Raw genomic sequence first — 23,818 nt, forward strand, 5'->3', positions numbered from 1 at the left:
TTAGTCGAAGGGCTCAAGCATGCAATCATTACTCAAGGAAACTCAAAATCAGGGAGACATCTGAAATATTCTGACACATTGTATGTTCCAAGCAGCATTAGCATTGATGGGGAATTTTAATCAAAACGTTAAAATGTAGAAGCAGCCTGTGGTGGAACAGGAAAAAAAATAGGAGAGATGAAAATATCTGAAGACAGATTGAAGTACAGGCCTTATAGGTCCAATCATAGGATCTACCTTAAGTCACATAATTAAGAAGTTTTTAATTAAAAACAAAAACTAAGGTAACATTTTGAGAAGTGTTTAGGTTCTACTTCAAGAGTGACTTAGGCAACCTGGAGTCCAAATCCCCAATGAGAATCAGGCTCTTAAGTGCCTAGTTCACTTTTGAAAATGGCACAGAGTACAAAGTCATTTAAGGCAACTAGGTGCCTTACTCCCATTTAAATTAATGGGAGTTAGGCACCTTAGGTGCTTTTGAAAAAAATCTCACAAGGCACCTAATACCTTTAAAATCTTGCCTTTTGTATCCTTCTGAGAATCTTACTCTTTTTACAAATGATAATATTTTGATATACCCACCATTTATTATTTTAGTTCAATTTTCCAGATGAGTAATTTCAGGCACAAGTTCAGACATTTGGTGCAGATTCAGAAATAGAAGCTTTTGACTTGTGCTCCGATCTAGTGTTTCCCAAAGTATGGGGCATGCCTTCATGGGAAATTAGTTGGCTTGGTGGGAGGGGAAAGAACAGAGACCTCATCTGTTCTTCAGTTTTTTTAAAAAATAAAGTCTCTAGCCATTAAAATTGCAAAGGAAGCCCTCAAAAATGGAGTGCTCATATTTCACTACATACTTCTTTTCCATATGCAAGGCTTCTGTTTCATCACCACTCCAAGTATTCTTACATATTTACAGGCCCAAATTAAGGCAATCTAGGATTTTAGGCACATTTTGACACTGGACCTTCCTGTGGCCTAGCCCCACACTTAGTGGCAGGGGTGCCCTCCTCCAGCTTTCATGATTGTACAGCCTTAAAAATCTGTCCCCTTGTGCATTATGATACAGTCATTAATTACATGATTGCATGAGCCAGGTAACCTTAATTATGGCATTTCCTAACTGCTGAATGCTTAACGCTGAAATCTTAATCTTCTTTAAATAATTCTGTGTGTATCTATAGGATCTTCAAAACTAGATAGTCTTATCACTTATATTTTAATATGGAATATGCATGTATAAATTTTAAATCATTTTATGAATGCAATAGATTAATTTTTTGGTTACCCGCAGCACACTTACCACTCTTACAGAACCCACAACTCAACTCCAAGACCCAACCATCACCTGATCAAGTTCAATTATTGATGTAGTATTTTCTTCCACTGGTGATTTTTTTTTTTTTTAAATAATCCTTACTGGTTTTTGAGAGAGTAGGTGATGTGATGAAACAATTCTATGTTTTAAAGTGGGTAGCTCATTTTCTACATTTTGAACAGTTATTTTTTGAAAATGAGGTTGTTAATTCAAAACAACCCTGGCAATGGAGAACAAACACTAAAATCCCAAATTAAGTACACAGTATCATTATCATACAGGTCTTTCATCCAGATCTCACTCAGTAACACTTTTTCATTTCAATATTTGGTATCTTCATATGTGGGGGTAAGAGATGCAGCATAGAAACTAAAAGTTTAACATTACAAAAATCTCAAAGCTCAGTTTAGGTCAGGAGCTGTTCTTGTACCTGCTGTTGTCTTGGAATTCAGATTTAACAATAAGCTGATCAAGAACCACAGAGCATTCACATTCAAAGACGTTTGATACTTACACCTAAACAGAATAGGTAACCTCAAAGGCGCTTGTGTCACCTATATCTATAGCATAGATATTAACCAAATTCAGGTTATTTATCTTCTAAATTATATTCACTTCTGAACCTTAATTGATTATTTCATAGAAATTAGGGTGAAGATCCCTTTTCACTTTTACAGGAGTTTCTAAAGAAACACTGTGTCCACTTTTTTCTAGAATGTGAAAAGGCTTCCTTTGGTTTTAGATTAAAATTTCAGTTCACCACACTGATGTTCTCCACAAAAGTTGAATGTGTATGTTTCAACTATAAACAGTCTTTTTTACCATACATCTTCCCAGCTACCCACCTTTCCTTTAGTCCTTTTTGTAGTCACCTCTGTATTGAAATATTACACGTACTCTACTTGGGAGCTATACATTCAGACCTTTTACAAATTTCATGGAGTACATAATGTGATTGCCACACAGTGTCTCTTTCAGCGCTCAGATAATATTAGTTTCTGGATACAATCCAAACTGTTAACATTGAAATACAAAACTCTAAAGATTGGATTTTGGCTACTTTGTGTGTATTTTCTATTAAGATTTTTTTTTAAAAAAAGTGTGCCTGTTTACCCATATTCTATCCTGCAAGCAGAGCTCTAACAGTGGTTCTCAGCAAGATCAAATATTTGGAGGCCTTTTTTTCAGACTGTGTAGGCAGTATGATTTTCATATGCTTGTAGGTGCATACATTGCAAGTCAGGTGTTACATATGCATATCAGTTGACCTGCATACAAAAGCGTGTATGCACATTTGCACTTTTTTAGAAGACTGTCAACTGAACAGCAGCAATAAGTTTATAGTTAAGGTCTTTCGTCCCTGGGATTATCTCCCATGGTTGAACACCAGTTAGTTGACCCTGAGAGCAAGGTTTATCTATTTACACAGGTTTTTGTGTAAATGTTGTGTGAAAAGAGTCTGAGGTTCTTTTATGGGATGATTGAGTATTTTAATATTGAGTCAATTGGTTAATTATTGACTTCTGTGCAATGTGTTGCATAACAATGCACATTTACTTAGTTACACATTTTAGCAATCTTAAAAAAAACTGATACAGAAAGAAGATTACAGTTATATACAATAAGACTCAGAGACATGCTTCTGGTACAATTTAGGTTTTGTTTATACAAAATGAGAAAGTAGTGTTCCCTTTTCTCCATGATCATTTTAGAAAGGGAACCTTCTGGTTTATACAAAGTAGACTCAGAACTGGTAGGTAAGGTCTCATGGGAAGAAAATCTAAGCGAAGGAGTAGTAAAGGAGAGCTGGCAGTTTCTCAGAACGACAATATTAAAGGCACAACTGAAAACTATCTTGTTGCAAAGGAAAAAGGAGTAATAGTAAGAGGCCAATATTGTTACAACAGGAGCTCTAACTATCTGAAAATCAAAAAGCAATCCTACAAAAAGTGAAAACATGGACAAATTGCCAAGGAGTACAAAGGCATGTATGGATAAAATCAGAAAGGCTAAGGCACAAAATGAGTTACTCTGTGCAAGGAACACAAAAGGCAATAAAAAGAGAGCTTATTAAATAAATTAGAAGCAAGAGAAAGATGAATGAAAATATAGGCCCCCTTATTAGCAGCCGAGGAGAGTTAACCAATGACATCAAGAAAACTGATGAGTTTAATGCCTATTTTGCTTCAAACTTTACTAGAAAAGGTTAATAGTGACCAGATACTCAACACAATATTAACAAGAAGTGGGGAAGGAATGCAAGCCAAAATAGTGAAAGAACAGGTTAAAGAATATTTAGGTAAGTTAGATGCATTAAAGTTAGCAGGGCTTGATGACATTCATCCTGCAGTACCTAAAGAACTAACAAAAGCGATCTTGGAACCGTTACCCATTATCTCCCAGAACTCAGAGGACAGGTGAGGTACTAGAGAACTGGAAAAGGGCAAACGGTACCTATCTTTAAAAAGGGGAACAGAGGATCAAGGGAATTATAGACAAGTCAGTCGAACTTCAACACCAGAAAAGATACTGAAACAAGTAATCAAGCAATCAGATTGTAAGCACCTAGAAGGTAATACACTTAGAAGGAACAGCTAGTCTGGATTTGTCAGGAACTAAATATGCCAAACCAACCTAATTTCTTTCTTAGACAGCGTGTTTGATGCAGTGGAAGTAGATGTGATTTTAGTAAGGCTTTTGACACAGCTCCACACAATATTAGCATAAGCAAAGTAGGGAAGTGTGGTCTAGATTAAGTTGGAGTAGAACCTCAGAGTTATGAACACCTCAGGAATGGAGGCTGTTGGTAAATCTGAACAAAATGTTATGGTTGTTATTCAAAAGTTTACAACTGAATATTGACTTTGAAACTTTAATATGCAGAAGAAAAATGCTGCTTTTAAACATCTTAATTTAAATGAAACAAGCACAGAAACAAACAGTTTCCTTACCATGTCAAATCTTTAAAAAAGGAAAACACCACCCCCCCCCCACACACACACACACTATAAAACCTTTCCCTTTATTGTTTTAGCAGTTTATGTTAAAAACAGTACCAATTTCTGCTACTACCTGAGTGCGTACTTCTAGTTCCAAATGAGCTGTGTGGTTGATCAGTCCCCAGTTCGTAACCAAATGTTCCTCCATGCTCCCCCCAGGACAGTATGACCCATAGTTTGGGGACCACTGGGCTAGGCAGATGTACTGCTGAAAAGGATCTAGGGGTTATAGTGGATCACAAAGTAAATACAAGTCAACAGTATGATGCAACTAGAAAAAAAAGACAGCTATTCTGGGGTGTATTAACAGAAGCGATTTATTTAAGAGGTGAGAGAGATAATTGTCCCACTCTAGTTGGCCATTGGTGAGGCTACAGCTGGAGTACTATGTCCAACTGCAGGCACCATCCTTTAGGAAAGATGTGTACAAACCGGAGAGTTCAAAGGAGAGCAACAAAAATGATTAAAGCTTTAGAAAACCCAATCTATCACAAAAAATCTGGCCATTTTTAGTCTTGAGAAAAGAAGACCGAGGGGGAACCTGATCACAGTCTTCAAATACATTAAGGGGTGTTGTACAAAGGAGGGTGATCAATTGTTCTCCGTGCCCACGGAAGGTAGGACAAAAAGAAACATGCTTAATCTGCCACAAGATTTAGGTTAGGTATACAAGAAAAACAAAAAACAAAAAACCCCACTTAACGATACACATAGTTAAGCTCTGGAATAGGCTTCCAAGAGGGGTTGTGGAATTCCCACCACTGAACGTTTCAAGACCAGATTGGACAAGTGTCTGTCATATATTCTCTAGGTTTACTTGGCCCTCCCTCAGATAACGGGGTTGGACTAGATGACCTTTTGAGGTCCCTTCAGGCTCTACCTCATAGAATTCTATACTATGCAAACTCATAGGTATAAAGTCACAAAATCCACTATTACATATACAATCAATCAACAGGACTTTACAGCATGAGTCTAAGGGCATGGCTACATTTGTAGAGGTAGAGCGCTGGGAGTTAAAACCAGCCTTCGGAGAATGCAGCAGGGAAAATGCTGCCATGTGTTTATACTGTCAGCTGCAAATGCACTGGCATGGTCACATGAGTAGCTCTTGCAATGCCACAAAGAGCAGCGCATTGTGGTTGCTATCCCAGTGTGCAAGTGGCTGCAATGTTCTTCTCAAATGGGGGAGTCAGGGTGGAGTGTGACAGGGAGTGTGTTGTGTGTATATAGGGGGAGAGAGAGAGAGAGAGGGTTTTTGGGGAACTGAAAGCACGTCAGCATGCTGTCTTGTACGTTAAGACAGCAGCAGACCCCCCCGCCCCTTATATACACTCACAGCAAGCAACATTCCACACTAATGGCTTTCCTTGTCCCAGAGCAGATAAGCAGCCAGCTGTCAGAAACGGAGCTTTGAAAGGGCATATCCACATTCCTATAGCCGATTCCAAAACAATGACAAGAGTGGCCACTTGACTTAAGGGGATTATGGGACATTTCTGGAGGCCAACCATTGCACAATAATCCAACACTTCATTCATGCTGAGGCTAGGGCATTTCAGCAGAGGCACAGCAAGCTTTATGCTTCTCGTGGAGGTGGATTACCAGGAGCACTCCTGCTGCAGAGTCCAGCCGCTCTAAGTGCCTTGCCAGTGTGGACAGGTCATGAGTTAGGGTGCCTGCGACTGCTTTAATGAGCTCTAACTTGCAAGTGTAGCCAAGCCCTATAGGTATGTCTTTACTAGCAACATTAAAGCACTTTAACATGGCTGTGCAGTTGCGGCACCAGTACTGGGAAAGAGATAAAAAACTCACCCCCACAAGGGGAATGGCTACCAGTGCTGAGAACACGGCTACTTGCACTTGTGCACTGTCTACACTAGCACTTTTCAGCACTGAAATCTGCAGTGCTTTGGGAGGTGTTTTTTCCACACCCCTGAGCGAGAAAGTTGCAGCACTGTGAAGTGGCAGTGTAGACAAGGCCTAAAACCATGTTCTCCAGTGCGGGCATTCTCTGCCACATACTCTCAACTGTTAATTTAACAGCTGTAGATAATTCACCTACTAGCTGACAACAGGATGATTCTTACACCTTCCCTCCAAAAGAGAGGATAGAGAATGGCCAGCAGCATCCTTCTTGGAGACAAAGTTAAGAATGGGGCAAAACAAAACAGCAGCAGCCAATAACAAAAATACTAGGCTCTTTTGGGATGTTCATTTAGGTGACACCTACATACCACAGCAAGGGGGGGGGATCATCAAAACAGCATCACACACAACTCTTAAGCTTAGTGCTTAAAACACACAACTCGTAAACCCAATGTCTTCTCCTCCCTGCCTCCCCTCCCCCAAATATCAAGATGCTGTAAGAGATCTAAGCAACGGTGTGATTCTGGTCAGTCACCGGGGCCTTCCCGGCTAGAAGGCTTTTTTGTTCATCCCTCTTGGCGGTCGTTTTTAAGTGCCCCAACTCAGGGGGGATAACGCGCCGTCGGGCTGGTACAGCAACACACGGAGGCTCAAGGCGAGAGATGGTGCCCGCCCCCCGCGGTGGGCGGGGGGAGGGGCAGCGAACTGTCACTGCTCAGGTGGCGGCACCAAGGCCGGGTCAGGCTCAGCGGGGCGGGGGACGCCGGGGTCAGTCTGCCCGGGGTGGGGGCGGGGGCCGGACACCGCTCTGCGGAGCTGGCCTGGAACCCGAACGCGGGGGCGGGACCAGTGACGCGGCGGAGAGCAGGTAACGCAGGCCCTGCCCCCACCCCCCGAGCGGCCCCGCTTCATTAACCCCCCGCGCGCGTGCGCGCCTCACCTGGTTTCCTGGTTGCTGAATTTCTTGGTCACCACCTTGCCCAGCTCCAGGCCCAGCCGCTCGGCCACGCGCTGGGACAGGTCCTGGTGCGAGCTGCCGCTGAAGAGCACGATGTTAGGCATGGCCGGGAAGGAGGCGGCGGCGGCGGCGGCGGCGGCGGCAGAGCTCGAGCCGTGATTCCCCAGCGGAGGCGGAAAGAGCGAGAGCGCGGGAGCGCGCGCGGGCTCCTGGTCAAATAACAGGCGGCCCCGGGCCCGCCCCCTGCCTGCGCGCGGGGAGGAGGGGGCGGGGCGGGGCGGGGGCCCAGCCAATAGGAGCACGTGGCGGGGAGTTGGGGTATGGTGACCGTTGGAATGAGAGTGACGGTTGGAGGAGGCTGTTGTGGGTTGGCCGGGTTGGCTGACAGTCAGGGGGGCTTGGGGCCCACGAGAGCCCCTAGGGGGCAGCAGAGGGGAGCTGGGAGGATGCAAACCCCAGATCTCAGCATCAGCCTGGGTCATGTGGGCACATGGCCCAGCCTTTGCCCTGGCACTGAAGTGCACCATTAGCCCATGCAGAGGCTGGGCCATGAGATGAGGCGCGCTAGAGAGCGAGCAGCAGCCTAATGCCAGCAATGTACAGGCCCGGCAAGGGACATTTGGGGCCCCAGGGGTCATTATAATCACGGGCCCAACGCTTCTGCTGTAGTTACACAGATAGTTTGGGGTCCATGGTGCAATCGTTCCCCTTCTTGTGATCCCTGAACATAGGAGCTGTTATTTATCTGCATTGGTGATGCAAGGGGACAGGGCCATCATTCCCTCATCCGCATGCATCTTCACGCTCAGATGAGAGGGATGCACTTGTGCGATGACATCTCCCGCACTTGTAACTTTGTGTTTTGAGTGATGCCATCAACTCAAAAGCTAGTCATTAAAAGTAATAAAAGTTTGAGGTGCTGCACCTGCCCTGACCCCTCTGCCAGTTTTTCTAGGCTTGTAATCGGATTTTCTGTTTTTTAAAAAGTATTTCTCTCTCCCCTTCCACTCTGTGTCCATGGTACCACAGGGATTATACCCACAAAATGCAGAAAGTAAACAAGAGAAAAAAGTATGTTTGCCTATCTTTCAGTTACAGTATTATTTGTAACAACAATATGTAAAAAAAAAATCCAGGTATAGTATAATTTAATTTGGTAGTGTCAGTTTCCTGGGAGTTTGAATAACCTACAATTGTATTCAATTATAGATCTATTTTGATAGTTTTAAAAACATATTAGGCTTTGTTATCTAATGCATTGTTGCTTCCCTTTCACTCAGTACTTTCTGCTGTCTTTCCCTTTACATTTACTACTTTCAATTCCACACAGCCAAAAGCCTTTGGAATAATGTCCCAGGAACACCTCAGTTTCCTCCAACGTAATCTGTGAAAATTGAGGCTCCACTGCTGCAAACTCTTGTATATGTTTAATTTCACTATCCATGTTTTCAATGGATAGTAATGTTAAGCTCCTGTAAAAGTGCTTGCAGGAGTAGGATAAACTGTAATATTGCATATTTATGAAGTGTCAATATTAGGGCTGGTCAAAGATTTTCCATCATAATTGTTTCTGAGCAGAAAATTGGATTTTTTGACAGCAGGGCTTACAGCTGTCATCTGCCCTCGTCCCCAAGCTGACAGCCCAAGGTGTGAACTGAGTGCTGGGCAACAGGAGCGGCGCCAGGGTTTTTGGCGCCCTAGGTGCAGGGCCGGCTCTAGCCATTTCGCTGCCCCAAGCACAGCGGGGGGCGCTCTGCCGTTGCTGGTCCTGCGGCTCCAGTGGACCTGCCGCAGGCGTGCCTGCAGATGCTCCACCGGAGCCGCGGGACCAGCGGACCCTCCGCAGGCACACCTGCGGAAGGTCCACCGAAGCCGCCTGCTGCCCTCCCACGCTCCCGGTCGGAGCCAGCCCTACCTAGGCGGGGGTCCTTCCCGCGCTCCTGGTGGGTGGCAGTTCTGGGGCGGGGTGGTCCTTCCGCGCTCCTGGTTTTCGGGGCACTTCAGCAGCGGGTCCCGGAGCGAGTGAAGGACCCGCCGCAGAATTGCCGCCGAAGACCCGGAGCGCGGAAGGACCCCTCGCCGCTGAATTGCCACTGAGGGTGGCAAAATGCCGCCCCCCCAAATCCTGGTGCCCTAGGCAACCGCCTAGGTCGCCTAAATGGAAGCACAGGCCCTGCTGGACAAACAGCTTGGGCTTTTGGCACTGGAGCAGATAGAGGACCAGCTGTGAGCACCAGGGCTTTGGGACTCCAACTATTAGTACCCCATATGCTCCACTTCAGTCCATGGGAGCACTCCTGGTGAGGACACACACCACCAACAGAAGGAGCGTAGTGTGGACGTGAACAACTGCTTTAATTACTGTGATGGCTTTATGTTAATTTAAGTTGACTTAATTTTGTAGAAGCCCTCGGCTATAGGAAGAGAAACTGTCTTTCAATGAAAAAAGTTTTATTTTAAGTAGTCCCTCCTTTCTCCCAACCCCTGAAAGCAGAGAGATTCTTACCTGATGTGGGACATAAGAATTTTTCGCTTTCCTTGATCAAAATAGATTCCTGTTTCCTGATAATTAACTGGTAGTAGACCCCAGTCAGTTCAGCTGTGGCTAATTTAAGGAACCACAGTTATAGCAATTACCAACTAGCAGAACTGGGGCAATATAGGTAATTCTGCAGTGGAAAAGCATTGGTGCAGAAACCTGTTGCTTTCTTCAAGGGTATGTCTGCACTACCAGATTATTCTGATTTTACATAAGCCCAGGAGGGGTGTGGGAGGAGGGAAGAAATGGGTGGAGTTGTTGCAGGGGCATTCCCTAGAATGGCATGCAGCTCATGTTTGTTTTTTACATGTTTGTAAAACAGATTGTATAAAGTCGAGTGCACGCGGCCACACTAAGCACATTAATTTGGTGGCGTGCATCCATGTACCAAGGCTAGCATCGATTTCCGGAGCATTGCACTGTGGGTAGCTATCCCGTAGCTATCCCATAGTTCCCGCAGTCTTCCCCGCCCATTGGAATTCTGGGTTGAGATCCCAATGCATGATGGTGCAAAAATAGTGTCGCGGGAGATTCTGGGTAAATGTCATCACTCAATCCTTCCTCCGTGAAAGGAACGGCAGACAATCGTTTCACGCCCTTTTTCCCTGGATTGCCCTGGCAGATGCCATAGCATGGCAACCATGGAGCCTGTTTTGCCTTTTGTTACTGTCACCGTATGTGTACTGGATGATGCTGACAGAGGCGGTACTGCAGTGCTACACAGTAGCATTCATTTGCCTTTGCAAGGTAGCAGAGGTGGTTACCATCCCTATTGCACCGTCTGCCATTGTAAATTGGCAATGAGATGACGGTTATCAATCATTTTGTACCGTTTGCAACTGGAAATTGATGATGACGGTTATCAATCATTTTGTACCGTCTGCTGCTGTCATGGGTGCTCCTGGCTGGCCTCGCTGAGGTCGGCCGGGGGCACATGGACAAAAATTGGAATGACTCCCCGGGTCATTCCCTTCTTTATGTTTTGTCTAAAAGTAGAGTCAGTCCTGCCTAGAATATGGGGCAAGTCTACTAGAGAACCAGAGAGCACAGCCGCTCCAGGTCAGAGCCCCAGAGATCCCACAGAAATGATGAGCTGCATGCCATTCTAGGGAATGCCCCTGCAACAACTCCACCCATTTCTTCCCTCCTCCCACACCCCTCCTGGGCTACCATGGCAGGGTCCCCCCATTTGTGTGATGAAGTAATAAAGAATACGGCTGTTAAAAAAGCAAATGCGATTTTGGGATGCATCAGGCGGGGTATTTCCTGCAAGGATAAGGAGGTGTTAGTACCGTTGTATACGGCGTTGGTGAGACCCCATCTGGAATACTGTGTGCAGTTCTGGTGTCCCATGTTCAAGAAGGATGAATTCAAACTGGAACAGGTTCAGAGACGGGCTATGAGGATGATCCGAGGAATGGAAAAACTGCCTTATGAAAGGAGACTCAAAGAGCTTGGCTTGTTTAGCCTGGCCAAAAGAAGGCTGAGGGGGGATATGCTCGCACTATATAAATATATCAAGGGGGTTAACGTTAGGGAGGGAGAGGAATTATTTAAGCTTAGTACTAATGTAGCCACGAGGACGAATGGGTATAAACTGGATATTAGGAAGTTTAGACTTGAAATTAGACGAAGGTTTCTGACCATTAGGAGAGTGAAGTTCTGGAATAGCCTTCCGAGGGAAGTAGTAGGGGCAAAAGACTTTCCTGGCTTTAAGACAAAGCTTGATAAGTATATGGAGGGGATGTTATGATAGGATCGTTAATTTGGACAATTGATCTTGAATTACCACCAGACAGGTCTGCTCAGTGGTCTGCGGGGAGATGTTGCATGCGATGGGTACTGAGTTGCTGCGGAGAACTCCTTCTTGGGTGCTGGCTGGTGACTCTTGCCCACATGCTCAGGGTTTAGCTGATCGCCATATTTGGGGTCGGGAAGGAATTTTCCTCCAGGGCGGATTGGCAGGTGCCCTGGAGGTTTTTCGCCTTCCCCTGCAGCGTGGGGCACGGGTCGCTTGCTGGTGGTGTCTCTGCAGCTTGAGGTCTTCAAACCATTTTTGAGGATTTCAATAACTCGGTCCTGGGATAGGAGTTGTATAAAATTGGATGGGTGGGGTTCTGTGGCCTGCCTTGTGCAGGAGGTCAGACTAGATGATCAGATTGGTCCCTTCTGACCTATGAGTCTATGAGTCTATGAGAATGCAGGAATAAGAAACACTGACTTTTTAACGAGATAAAATGAGGGGGAGACAGCCTCCAACTGCTATGATAGTCCAGGCAGGACATTAAAGGGTGGGGGGAGAGGAGCACAGCCTCCCGCTGCTATGATAGTCCAGGGAATACAGAATCTTTTCTTTAGACATGAAAGGGGGCGGGCGGGGGGGTGCTGATGGAGCTCAGGCTCCAGCTGCTATGATGAGGACGGTTACCCAGCATTTTGTACCATCTGCCAGGAATGACAGGGAATCATTCCCATTTTTACCCAGGCGCCCCTGGCCGACCTCACCGAGGCCAGCCAGGAGCACTTATGGGCTGATGACAGTTTTCCACTATTTTGTACCATGTGCCATCAGGAAAGGAAGGGGAGAGGATGCTGCTGTTCAGCACCGCAGCACCGCGTCTACCAGCAGCATGCAGTAGATACATGGTGACATTGAAAAATGGCAAGAAATGATTTTTATCCCTTTTCTTTCATGGGGGGGAGTGGGGGTAAATTGACGAGATATACCCTGAACCATCCCGGACAATGTTTTTGACCCTTCAGGCATGGGAGCTTAGCCAAGAATGCAAATGCTTTTCAGAGACTGCGGGGACTGTGGGATAGCTGGAGTCCTCAGTCCCCCCTCTCTCCCTCCATGAGTGTCCATTTGATTCTTTGGCTTTCCATAATGCTTGTCACGCAGCACTGTGCTGAGTCCCTGCTGTGGCCTCTGTCTATCATAACCTGGAGGTTTTTTCAAATGCTTTGTCATTTCGTCTTCTGTAACGGAGGTCTGATAGAACAGATTTGTCTCCCCATATAGCGATCAGATCCAGTATCTCCCATACGGTCCATGCTGGAGCTCTTTTTGGATTTGGGACTGCATCGCCACCCGTGCTGATCAGAGCTCCACGCTGGGCAAACAGGAAATGAAATTCAAAAGTTCGCGGGGCTTTTCCTGTCAACCTGGCCAGTGCATCCGACTTCAGATTGCTTTCCAGAGCGGTCACAATGGTGCACTGTGAGATACCACCTGGAGGCCAATACCGTCGATTTGCGGCCACACTAACCCTAATCCGACATGGCAATACCGATTTCAGTGCTACTCCTCTCATTGGGGAGGAATACAGAAACCGGTTTAAAGAGCCCTTTATATCGATATAAAGGGCCTCGTTTTGTGGACGGGTGCAGAGTTAAATTGGTTTAATGCTGCTAAATTCAGTTTAAACGCGTAGTGTAGACCAGGCCCAAGACAGAGTTCTAGTAATGTAGGGTAGTGAAGATAAGTTTCTCCTAAGAATTCAGAAGCTGAAGTCAGAATCCTGATGTAATCTGATTTCTAGGAAACTGTAAACTATGTTTGTTTTTCTATTGTTTTTTTTTTTTCCCTTTCACCCATTTTACCCCCCTTGCTGTGAACAAACATTTTGCAAACCTTTCCTGGTAAGTCAGCAGTGTTATTCCTCTTTCCAATTTCCTCAAAATAAAACTGTTATACTCTGAGAAATGACTCATATATACATAGGTATGTATATATACACATAGGTATATATATATATCATAGAACTGGAAAGGATCCCAAAAGGTCAAGTCCAGCCCCCTGCCTTCACTAGCAGGACCAAATGCTGATTTTTCCCCAGATACCTAAGTGGCCCCCTCAAGGATTGAACTCACAATCCTGGGTTTAGCAGGCCAGTGCTCAAACTGCAAAATGTCCCTGTGGGTTTCCACATTTATTGTCTCACAATGAATTCTGGTAAAAATTTCCTCTTATTGTAAATAACAATTTTTATTTTTTTTAAACTCAGCCTTTTCAGTGAGGCGTGGGAACTAAATGTTAAGTTAGTTCTTTCCTGCCTTTCACAGTTATCTCTTGTAAAAGATTCTGTGAGCCAAATTCTGCCCTCATTTACAGAAATGCCTACCCCAAATGTTCATCAATCATGAGTCATGCCACAGATAGAGTTATGAAATTGATTTAAAATTTGTGAGATTTAAAATAAATAATTAGGATCATTTTTATTTGCATTGAGTTACCAGGGTATGCTTGGGTCACATTTTCAATCTTTTCTCTCCAACCTTGAAGCTAGAAACTTCTTTTTTTTTTAATGAAAGCAGAGATTTTCACCTAGTCACTTTTCTCTTGAAACTGAAGCTTTTAAAGATAAACATCAAACGTTGTGAGATTTGTGGAAAAAAATAGCAAGAACTGGCAACACCACAATTATACCTGTGTAACTCTACTGTCCTCATATTCTGGCACTGCAATTTCATTGTTTTCAAACAATGATCAGTTCTTCCAGAGCTGTACTGGTTTTTAAGTACAAATTACAAATAATAAATAATACAAATAAAATAATTTTAAAAGAAATAAGAGCTTCAGCATGGTTTCACCAAATTCTCAGGACCTTGTTCTCAATTTCTTGCCTTAACGGCTTAACGATGTTATCTTGTGAGTTATTTTAGCAATATTTCCAACTGCAAATGTTCAAAAACATGTCAGGCCCCCCCCAGGCTCATGACACAAAAATAATATATTTTAGGTTCTTTTTATTTACTTTCTGAGCCTTTAGGGTACACTCACTTCATGTTATCAACACTTTCTCTGTAATTAGGAGGGATAGAAACTTATTTTCTTTTCTTTTTCCATGGAATGTAATATTCTCATGCAATTTCTTGATTCTTGGAGTTGGGCTTTAAGAAACACAGCAGTTATCATCAGACTTGCAATAAAATCTTCAGACCTGGCAACAAGATGACTTTTGAAGATTTTTTATTTTTTTATTTTGTAAACTGCTGCATCCATTTATGGTGCTTTATAAGTGATTAGTAATTTAAAGGAAAACTGTCAGATTAAAAGTTATATTTAAAACATTAAAAACATTATTTCTGCAAATATCTTTAAAATTGAAAAAAACTAATTTATTTTTCATCATTTATGATATTGCTTAGTACTTTTGGTTTGGAGAATGAAAATAAACTAACCTGTTTCACTTGTTTTTAGAGAGAAAAGGTGGGCGAGGTAATATATATATTTTATTGCACCATCTTCTGTTTTTAGTCAGTTTCTAGTCCATTTCAGTTTGCCACATGCTGGCACAATCCTGCATTGTTTAGGTTGCAAATACCAACAGAAGGAAATTGAAAACATAAAAAAACCCTTCCCTTTTCCATTAGATCAGAGGACAACAAGGCCCAGCAGCGCTGCTTCTTCTCCACCACACAGATATACATTAGGGACTTGACTACATTGGGAATTAGTCCCAATTTTGGTCTTTGGTATAGTACAGTTGCAAATCCTTAGTTTAGACAAGGAAAGCAGGGATTTACACAGGTGGAGTTTACCCCTGCTTGAGCTGGATGTAGGGTTAATTGGAACAAAAACATTATGAAAAATTCCATTTCAAGAGAACCAAAATGGAGTTTTTCCACTCGTTCTCCAAATTCTCATAGAGTCTAACTCCCCAGGCAACCAGCTCTCTGGGCTCCTTGACTACCTGGGGAGTCACAGAACTCAGGAGGGCAGTTGAGCAGGGAGTAAGGAGCCTTGGAAGCCAGGAAGTTGGACTGCTCTGGGAGTCTGGCAAATGGGCAGCTGGGGAATTGGGTAGCCTTGGGAGGCAAATACCTTTGGATTCGGGCAGTCCAGAACCCAGCTGCCAAGAGATCCCACGTGGGCAGAAAACCAACCTGCCAGGTTTCTGTTGAAATTTTGACAGAATCAATAATCTGAGACTGCAATCACTTTTCCATATCTTCTTTTACACTGTTGAAAAGTCTTTTCAGTGTTGCCAGGAAGCCTGTGCAGAGGCAGAAGGCCACACAGAGCTTGTCTGAAGGCATTGAGCCTCATTGTAGATGGCCCTGCTACCTGTGGATCTGAAGGTCTCTGTGTTGGTAGAATAATACCCATTGTGCAGGAGTTGAAGAAAAGAATCTAACCACCCACAGAGTTTTCTGTCTTCCATTAGACTTTCTGCAAGCGTTTCAGAGTCCAGGCTACAGCCTGAGCCCAAACGTCTACACTGCAATTTTTAGCCCTATGAGCCCGAGTTAGTTGACCTGGGCCAGCTGCAGGTCTTTTTTTGAAGTATAGACATACCCTAAGGGTCTGATTTTTGTCCTGGGCGGGAGGTGATCAAGCCTTCATTCTCTTACCTGAAGAAGGTTGGTGGGAAAGAGTATTATATGTTTTTCAGGTTTTGGCTATTGGTTGGAGATGTTGACTCTGAATTTTGTTTAACTGGAGCAGTTGTAAAACTTGGATGCAAATAGTTGTTAGCAACATAGGTGCTGTCTCCATAGGTGCTCCACTGGCAGCCCTGCCGATCAGCTCCTCTCCCTCCCCCCCCCCCGAGTGTCTCCTGCCACCATGGATCAGCTGTTTGGTGGCATGCAGGAGGCACTGGAGGGAAGGGGGGAGGAGTGGGGTGCTCGGGGAATAGGGCGGGAAGAGACGGGGCAGGACTGGACTGGAGGCTGGAAGAGATGGGGCGGGGGGCAGGAAGAGGTGGAGCAGCGTTGGGGAAGGGGGTGGAGTGGGGGATCGAGCACTCCCTGGCAAATCACAAAGTCGGTGCCTCTGGTTAGCAGTATGTTACATTTTTTATATAATTATTATAAATGTTGCCAGTGATTTAGGTAACAGGCAAACAATTCTCATATAAGTACAACACTAAACAAAAACATAAAGAATAAATGACTTCAACATGAGTACAAAACAAGTCCAAGCTCAAAGCAAATGCAGAAATGATACCAGAATTAAATCAGGGGATGTTAATAATTGACATTTCTAAAGGCAAAGTTTCAAAATCAGTTTACATTCTGATACAATTTATTACAACAAGGAATGGAAGAAAAAGCTGGAGGAAGTTAGCCAACTGCAACTTTGGTTATACTCATTTTACACTATAAAGGTTTTCTCCATGACCAGAAGGGCAAAAAACTTTTAAATAAATTTAAACAAGAGTGGATTGTTGATAGTAAAGTTAATACATTTGTCATAGTCAACAAAGAAAAAGTCCTGTTTAGCTCAGGTTAATTGGTGAATGGAATTCTGCAAGGCTCTTTTATGCAGCTCAGATTATCAAAAAGTGTGGTGATTTTGCTGAATGTTACAGAAATGAATGAAAAAAATTTCCCCTATTTTACATCAGCACAAGCTGAGCAGTTGCCTATAATGTTCACTTTTAGTGTGAGGCTAAGGGAAGAAGTCTTTTAAGAGTTGAATAAGAAAGCATGTACTTTTAAACATAATTATTTAAGAACTTTATAGCATACTCAATGGTCTTTGTTTTTACTATGGGTTGTCACATTTCAGACCTTTTGAAAAGAACTACCTTAGGGCTTGGCTACACTGGAGAGTTGCAGCGCTGGTGGTTGCTTTACAGCACTACAGCTCACTGTCCACACTTGCAAGGCACATACAGTGCTGTATCTCCCTGGCTACAGCGCTGGCTGTACTCCACCTCGGCCTGGAGAATGACTGCAGCGCTGGTGATTCAGCACTGCTCCGCCAGTGTGGCCACCAAAAGCGCTGTTATTGGCCTCCAGAGTTATTCAGAGGTATCCCAGAATGCCTGTTCAGCCACTCTGCTCATCAGTTTGAACTCTACTGCCCTGGCCTCAGGTGACCTGCCCTTTAAATGCCCTGGGAATTTTAAAAATCCCCTTCCATTTGCTCAGCCAGGTGTGGAGTGAATCTTTCCAGGTGACAATGCCTCCACGCGCCAAACGAGCCCCAGCACGGAGCAATGGCGAGTTGCTGGACCTCATCAGTGTTTGTGGGGAGGAAGCTGTGCAGTCCCAGCTGCGCTCCAGCTGTAGGAAGTATGATACCTATGGGCAGATATCAAGGACCATGCTGGAAAGGGGCCATGACTAGGACGCGCTGCAGTGCAGGGTTAAAGTGAAAGAGCTGCGGAATACCTATTGCAAAGCCTGCGAGGCAAACCACCACTCCGGCGCTGCCCCCACAACCTGCTGTTTTTACAAAGAGCTGGAGGTGATACTTGGGAGTGACCCCACCGCCAATCCGAGGACCACGATGGACGCTTCAGAGCCGGGGGGAGGGAGGAGGATGAGGGGGAGGAGGAAACGAGAGTGAGTGTACTGGGGTGTGGGGAGACACCCCAGAGTCCCTGGAGGCATGCAGCCAGGAGCTCTTCTCAAGCCAGGAGGAAGGTAGCCAGTCGCAGCAGCCGAGACTTGGTGGAGGACAAACAGAGGAGCGGGTTCCCGGTAAGTGGCTTTTATTTTCAGGATGGAAATTTTTCAGGAGAGGAGGGAGGGTTAGGGTTGCATACATGCATGCCTAGATGTGGAATAGCCCACTGATGTGGTCTATCGCGTCGTGGTAATCGGCCTCAGTAATCTCTTCAAAAGTTTCAGCCAGAGCGTGGGCAATGTGCTTGCGCAAGTTTATTGGGAGAGCCACTGTGGTCCTTGTCCTAGTCAGGCTAACTCGTCCACGCCACTGTGCCGCGAGGGGTGGGGGGACCATTGCAAGACAGAGGCAAGCTGCATAGGGGCCAGGGCGGAATCCGCATTGCTGTAGAAGACCATCCTGCTCTTCCCAGGTGCCCCGCAGCAGCGAGATATCTTCCAGGATCAACTCCTGTGGAAAATGTTGGGAGAGTGTTCAGTGTAGGTGCCCCCTGCAGCTGTTTGCTTTCCCCAATGCACAGAAACCCCGAGGACAGTACAGCCCTGAAGCAATCAGTCCCTCTTACTCACCATTTTGAGGCTCCAGTGGGTTATGTCCGCTCTCTTTGGGACGGGAAAATTATGCTATTGTGAAGACTGTAAACTCCTTCACTGTCTAGGAATAACTGTCTAATATAAACAATGCTGCCTCTGTTAAGTGTTGCCTTTTTTTGTCTTTCCACAAGCAACCTTAAGATCTTGGCTGCCCATGTTATCAACAGCTCAAAGACTCCAAAACCTCCGGAAGAAGCCGCGAAAACGCAAAGAAGACATGCTGCAAACAGTTATGGATCACTCTGTCACAGAGAATCAAAAAGTGCAAGACTGGAGGAAAAGGGAAAGCAGGATCTGCCAGAAAAACGCAGCGGCCAGGAAGAAAAGCACAAAGCAGCTGATAAGCATCCTGGCGCCCCAAGCAGACTCTATCCAGGCGGTTGTAGCCATGCAGGCAGAGCACTACTGTGCCGCCCCTGCCCCCATCCCAAAGCTCTTTCCCTTGTGTCCCAATGTCAGCTCAAAACCCCCTTCCCCAGCATCCAAGTTCTTACCACCACCAGCTACCTCCAACACCTGTATGTTCACCAACCAGCCCTGAGAACTAGGACCCTTACCCTCTGCACTCAATGCCCATCACCATGCAGTATAGCCATCCTGAAGTGCAGCAGTCATTGCACAGCACTCCAGACAGGACATATTCAAACCTGTGACTGTACAGGTCCCCACCCCACCCCACTGCCCTTTTCGGTTCCCAAAATGTTGTATATCTGTCAATAAAGTTATTTTCTTTTCAATAAATGAATTCTTGGCTTTGAAAAGAGTCTTTATTATTGCAGAAAATCAAAGATACCTTAGCCCAGGAAAGAAACAGGCACTGCAAATCAGCTTAGGAAACACAGATTCCTACTAACATTGTAACCACGGCACTTCACTCTCGTGCAAGGCACCAAACATTACTGTTGGTTTTCAGCCTCAAATTCCTCCCCCAAGGCATCCCTAATCCTTGCAGCCCTGTGCTGGGCCTCTCTAGTAGCCCTGCTCTCTGGCTGTGCAAATTCAGCCTCCAGGCATTGAACCTCAGAGGTCCATGCCTGACTGAATGTTTCACCCTTCCCTTCACAAATATTATGGAGGGTACAGCACGTGGATATAACCGCAGGGATGCTGCTTTCCCCTAAGTCTAGCTTCCCATACAGAGATCACCAGCACCCCTTTAAACGGCCAAAAGCACACTCCACAGTCATTCGGCACCGGCTCAGCCTGTAGTTGAACCAGTCCTTGCTCCTGTCAAGCTTCCCTGTATACAGCTTCATGAGCCAAGGCATTAACGGGTAAGTGGGGTCTCCAAGGATCACAATGGGAATTTCGACATCCCCTACTGTAATCTTCCGGTCTGGGAAAAAAGTCCCTGCCTGCAGCTTCCTGAACAGGCCAGTGTTCTGAAAGATGCGTGCATCATGCACCTTTCCAGACCAGCCTGTGTTAATGTCAATGAAATGCCCACGGTGATCCACAAGCACCTGGAGACCCATAGAGCAATACCCCTTCCGATTAACGAACTCAGATGCTAGGTGGGGTGGTGCCAGAATAGGAATATGCATCCCATCTATCGCCCCTCCACATTTAGGGAAACCTATTTGTGCAAAGTCATCTACAATGTCCTGCACGTTCCCCAGAGTTACGGTTCTTCTTAGCAGGATGCGATTAATGGCCTTGCAAACTTGCATCAACAGGATTCCAATAGTCGACTTTCCCACTCCAAACTGGTTCCCGACTGATCAGCAGCTGTCTGGAGTTGCCAGCTTCCAGATTGCAATAGCCACCCGCTTCTCCACCAGCAGGGCAGCTCTCAATCTTGTGTCCTTGCGCTGCAGGGTGGGGGCGAGTGCCTCACACAATTCCATGAAAATGTTTTTTCTCATCCGAAAGTTCTTCAGCCACTGCTCATCATCCCAGACTTCCACGACAATGTGATCCCACCACTCAGTGTTTGTTTCCAAAGCCCAAAAGTGGCATTCCATGGTACTGAGCATTTCCGTGAATGCCAGAAGCAATTTAGTGTCATACTCATCAGGCGACTCTCTAGCATCGTCGGACTCCTCATCACTTTGGATCATAAGGAATAGCTCAACTGCCAAACGTGATGTGCTGGCGAGACTCGTCAGCATACTCCTCAGCAGTTTGGGCTCCATTTCCCACAGAAATCGCTCTGCACAGAAACCATTGAGAGAGTCAAGATGGCGCCAAACATGGACGGAAAAACAGAGATTGCTGGGATGTGAAGCGATGCATCACGGGGCGTTAGGACAGGAAGCAGAATGACCCGCACCCTCCACCCCCTTCTCACAACCCATGGCGCCAAAATGGGATGAGGTGCTCTGTGGGATTGCTGCCCATAATGCACCACTCCCAACACTGCTGCTAATGCTGCAAACGTGGCCACACTGCAGCCCTGGTAGCTGTCAGCGTGGCCACACTCCAGCGCTTTCCCTACACAGCTGTGCGACGACAGCTGTAACGCCCAGCGCTGCACACCTGCAAGTGTAGACAAACCCTAAGTTTGCTTTCTGGTATTGTAGGCTGATCCCAAATTAGACGCAGCTCTAATAACACCTTCAAATACTCTGTCAAAAATATCAGTGTAGCTTGTAAATAAGACACACAGTAATAAATCAGCTGAGGAGCTTTATTATTTTATAAAGACTTCAAAACCTTTATATATAAAGTTATTGCTTTGTATTCAAGGTCCCACTTCATAGAAATTTCTAGTCATGTTCTCCAGGATTCATATATTATTTATACAGAAAGACATATTTTTCATCACTCCTCAAAATTTAGTCTGGTTTGTGATTTATTAGCCTCATTTCTTTTTTTCTTCTTCATTCATTCCTATGGAATCATTCCCTAATCATCCACCACACAGATGTAGGGTACCCAAAGGAAAAGCAATACAAGGAACATTCACTGTGACAAAAGAAGAGCTAATTAAAAAAAATACTTCATACAAAAAGTGCCTACATAAGGGGAAATTCTCTGAGCAATTCAAGTAGAGTCTCAGGATCTTCAAATAGGGAAAGAGGGAAAGATCTTCAGTCTCTACTCCATTCCTGGCATACCCCCAAATCTCCCATTAGAAGCCGTATACGGAATTCTCCCTGATCTGGGCTCCACACCCCTGCCTCTATTTTTGTCAAGTGGAACTGCACCAGGTCTGCTGCCAAAGGACCCTTTACACCAGGGGTCAGCAACCTTCGACATGTGACCCATCAGGGTAATCCACTGGCAGGCCATGAGACATTTTGTTTACATTGACTGTCCACAGGCACGGCCCCCCACAGCTCCCAGTGACCACAATTTTCTCTTCAAGCTTTCCCCCACTTATATACATTCACAATGCAACTGCAAAGAGCATTCTTTTGGCCTGTCACTTTGACCATGTCACAGGGTGACTGGCCCCTTTGAGAAAGAATAGGGTCCAGTGCACCTGTACCTGATTAGCTGCCTCCCAACTGGGGTAAAAGAAGTCAGTTGGGGCACATACAGGGAAGACAGGAGAGAGCTGCCTGAAAGCACAGATTGAGAGCAAAGAAAGGTGCAGGAGAGTGCTGCCTGGGAGAAACAGGGACCCTGCGAGGAGAAGAAAACTATGCAGTTCCTCTCTGGGAATAGAGAAGAAGGTCTACAAGCCCAGTGGAGGGGCTAGTTTGGTGACCTTCTTGAGCTGGAGGGCCAGTGCCAGGAAGCTGAAAATGGCCGAGCTTTTGGACTATATTTTGGGCCAAAGAGTCATGCAACTGCTGGTCACTCTCAGGTGCATGGCCTGGAGAATGGGGCCCTGGAACAAAGGCAGAAAGGAACTGGGAACTGAGTGCTGGTGGACTTCTAGCTAGGTGACCTGGCAGTGATGTCCCAGAGGAGGAGAATAGAAAATCACTGTACCTGTCTATGTTTTATTGTGGGAATTGGGAGACCGGTTTTATCATGAGGTTTTTGCAGACTATTGTATGTGTACAACCCCATCTCTTTGAATCCCTTCACTAGCTCCCCTGTTCTGTTGCACCAAACATAAAGTGCTTGGCTTCACATTCAGGACCCAATATGGCCTATCCACATCCTACCTATCATCTCCCAATTACTGTCAAGATGTTGACTTTAATCTCTGATCAGCCCATGATGTTGGCCTCTTATCACCCATATATTACATTTGCATACAAGCACCTTGAAAAGCAGAGTTGCAGTTGTTCCCATAATCCAATATTCTGCACCATCAGTTCCCTCTATAATCTGTTTGTAACATCATAATACTATCTAGTCTGGTTAGAATTGCAAAAAGTACATTTGCAGTTTAAGATGCATGACTATGAATATTCCCAAAGATGAGCAGCAGTGTGAATGCAACCTTGGAGGGAAAAACTCAAGCTAATTCTCAGAACAAGCAGAGAAGTATAACACAGATATATTTTTATTTCTTCCTCAATTATCATCCTGCCTCTCCTTGTCCTAGTAGATCTGACTCACAGTTGGGAGTGATAGGAGTTGGACTCAGTTTTCAGTGCTCATGAGTCTAGCCGTTGAATCTCCTCCTGGCCTGGCCACTCGCTCTACTCTGCATCAGGGACAGAACTATAGTCACAGCCTAGGCAGGCAGCTTTCAGGAGAGAAGAATCCCTGCTACTGCAGACATGGTGATATCAACCTCTGGTGACAGTGAGAAGACCACTACAGGAAGCAGTCCGGATGGAGCTGAGGCTGGTGAGCTGAAAGTTGGGGGTATTTCTTGCTCACTTGCAGATGCTTGTGACCTCTCTGAGTCCAGACTTGCAACTCAATAGACTTTTCAACTCTCCTGTGGATCTACAAAGAAAATCCATAGTCTATAGAGAAATTCCCATCTGATTGACTGCCTTTCCCTGTTAAGGTTGCCAGCTTTGGTTGGATGAATTCCTGAAGTTTAATCACATGCCATAATATTTCATTAAAGAGTAATCTTTAATTCCTGGAGACTCTAGGGAAATCCTGGAGGGTTGGCAACCCCATTCTCTATCCTCTTACATTCTAGGGCAAAGCAGCCAAACAGAGCTGCTACAGTTGCTGAGGGCAGAACCTGGTTCTCTGGTACATGAAGTAGCTAGTGCTTTTCTCCCCTCGCCCTACAAACAGTGGGAAACAACAGCTTCCTGCTGTTCTGCCAACCACCCAGAGGGGATAGGGACAGGACAAACCTGAAATTGTGA

The 23,818-nt window shown here is 45.2% G+C and overlaps 1 protein-coding gene across 2 annotated transcripts in view; it reads right to left on the bottom strand.

Annotated features, from left to right (window-relative positions):
• Positions 1-7,354, bottom strand: part of PRPS2 (phosphoribosyl pyrophosphate synthetase 2) — a 40,722-nt gene extending 33,368 nt beyond the window's left edge. Inside the window, exon 1 of one of the 2 annotated variants that reach the window (XM_050964551.1) lies at positions 7,127-7,354. In XM_050964551.1, the coding sequence (XP_050820508.1) occupies positions 7,127-7,248 (122 nt within the window). In that variant the 5' untranslated portion in view covers positions 7,249-7,354. The remainder of the gene's footprint in view (positions 1-7,126) is intronic. The other variant, XM_050964543.1, reaches the window with a different exon arrangement.
• Positions 7,355-23,818: the final 16,464 nt, after the last annotated feature.

Source organism: Gopherus flavomarginatus, chromosome 1 (genome assembly GCF_025201925.1).
Source record: "Gopherus flavomarginatus isolate rGopFla2 chromosome 1, rGopFla2.mat.asm, whole genome shotgun sequence".
Classification (NCBI taxonomy): Eukaryota; Metazoa; Chordata; order Testudines; family Testudinidae; genus Gopherus; species Gopherus flavomarginatus.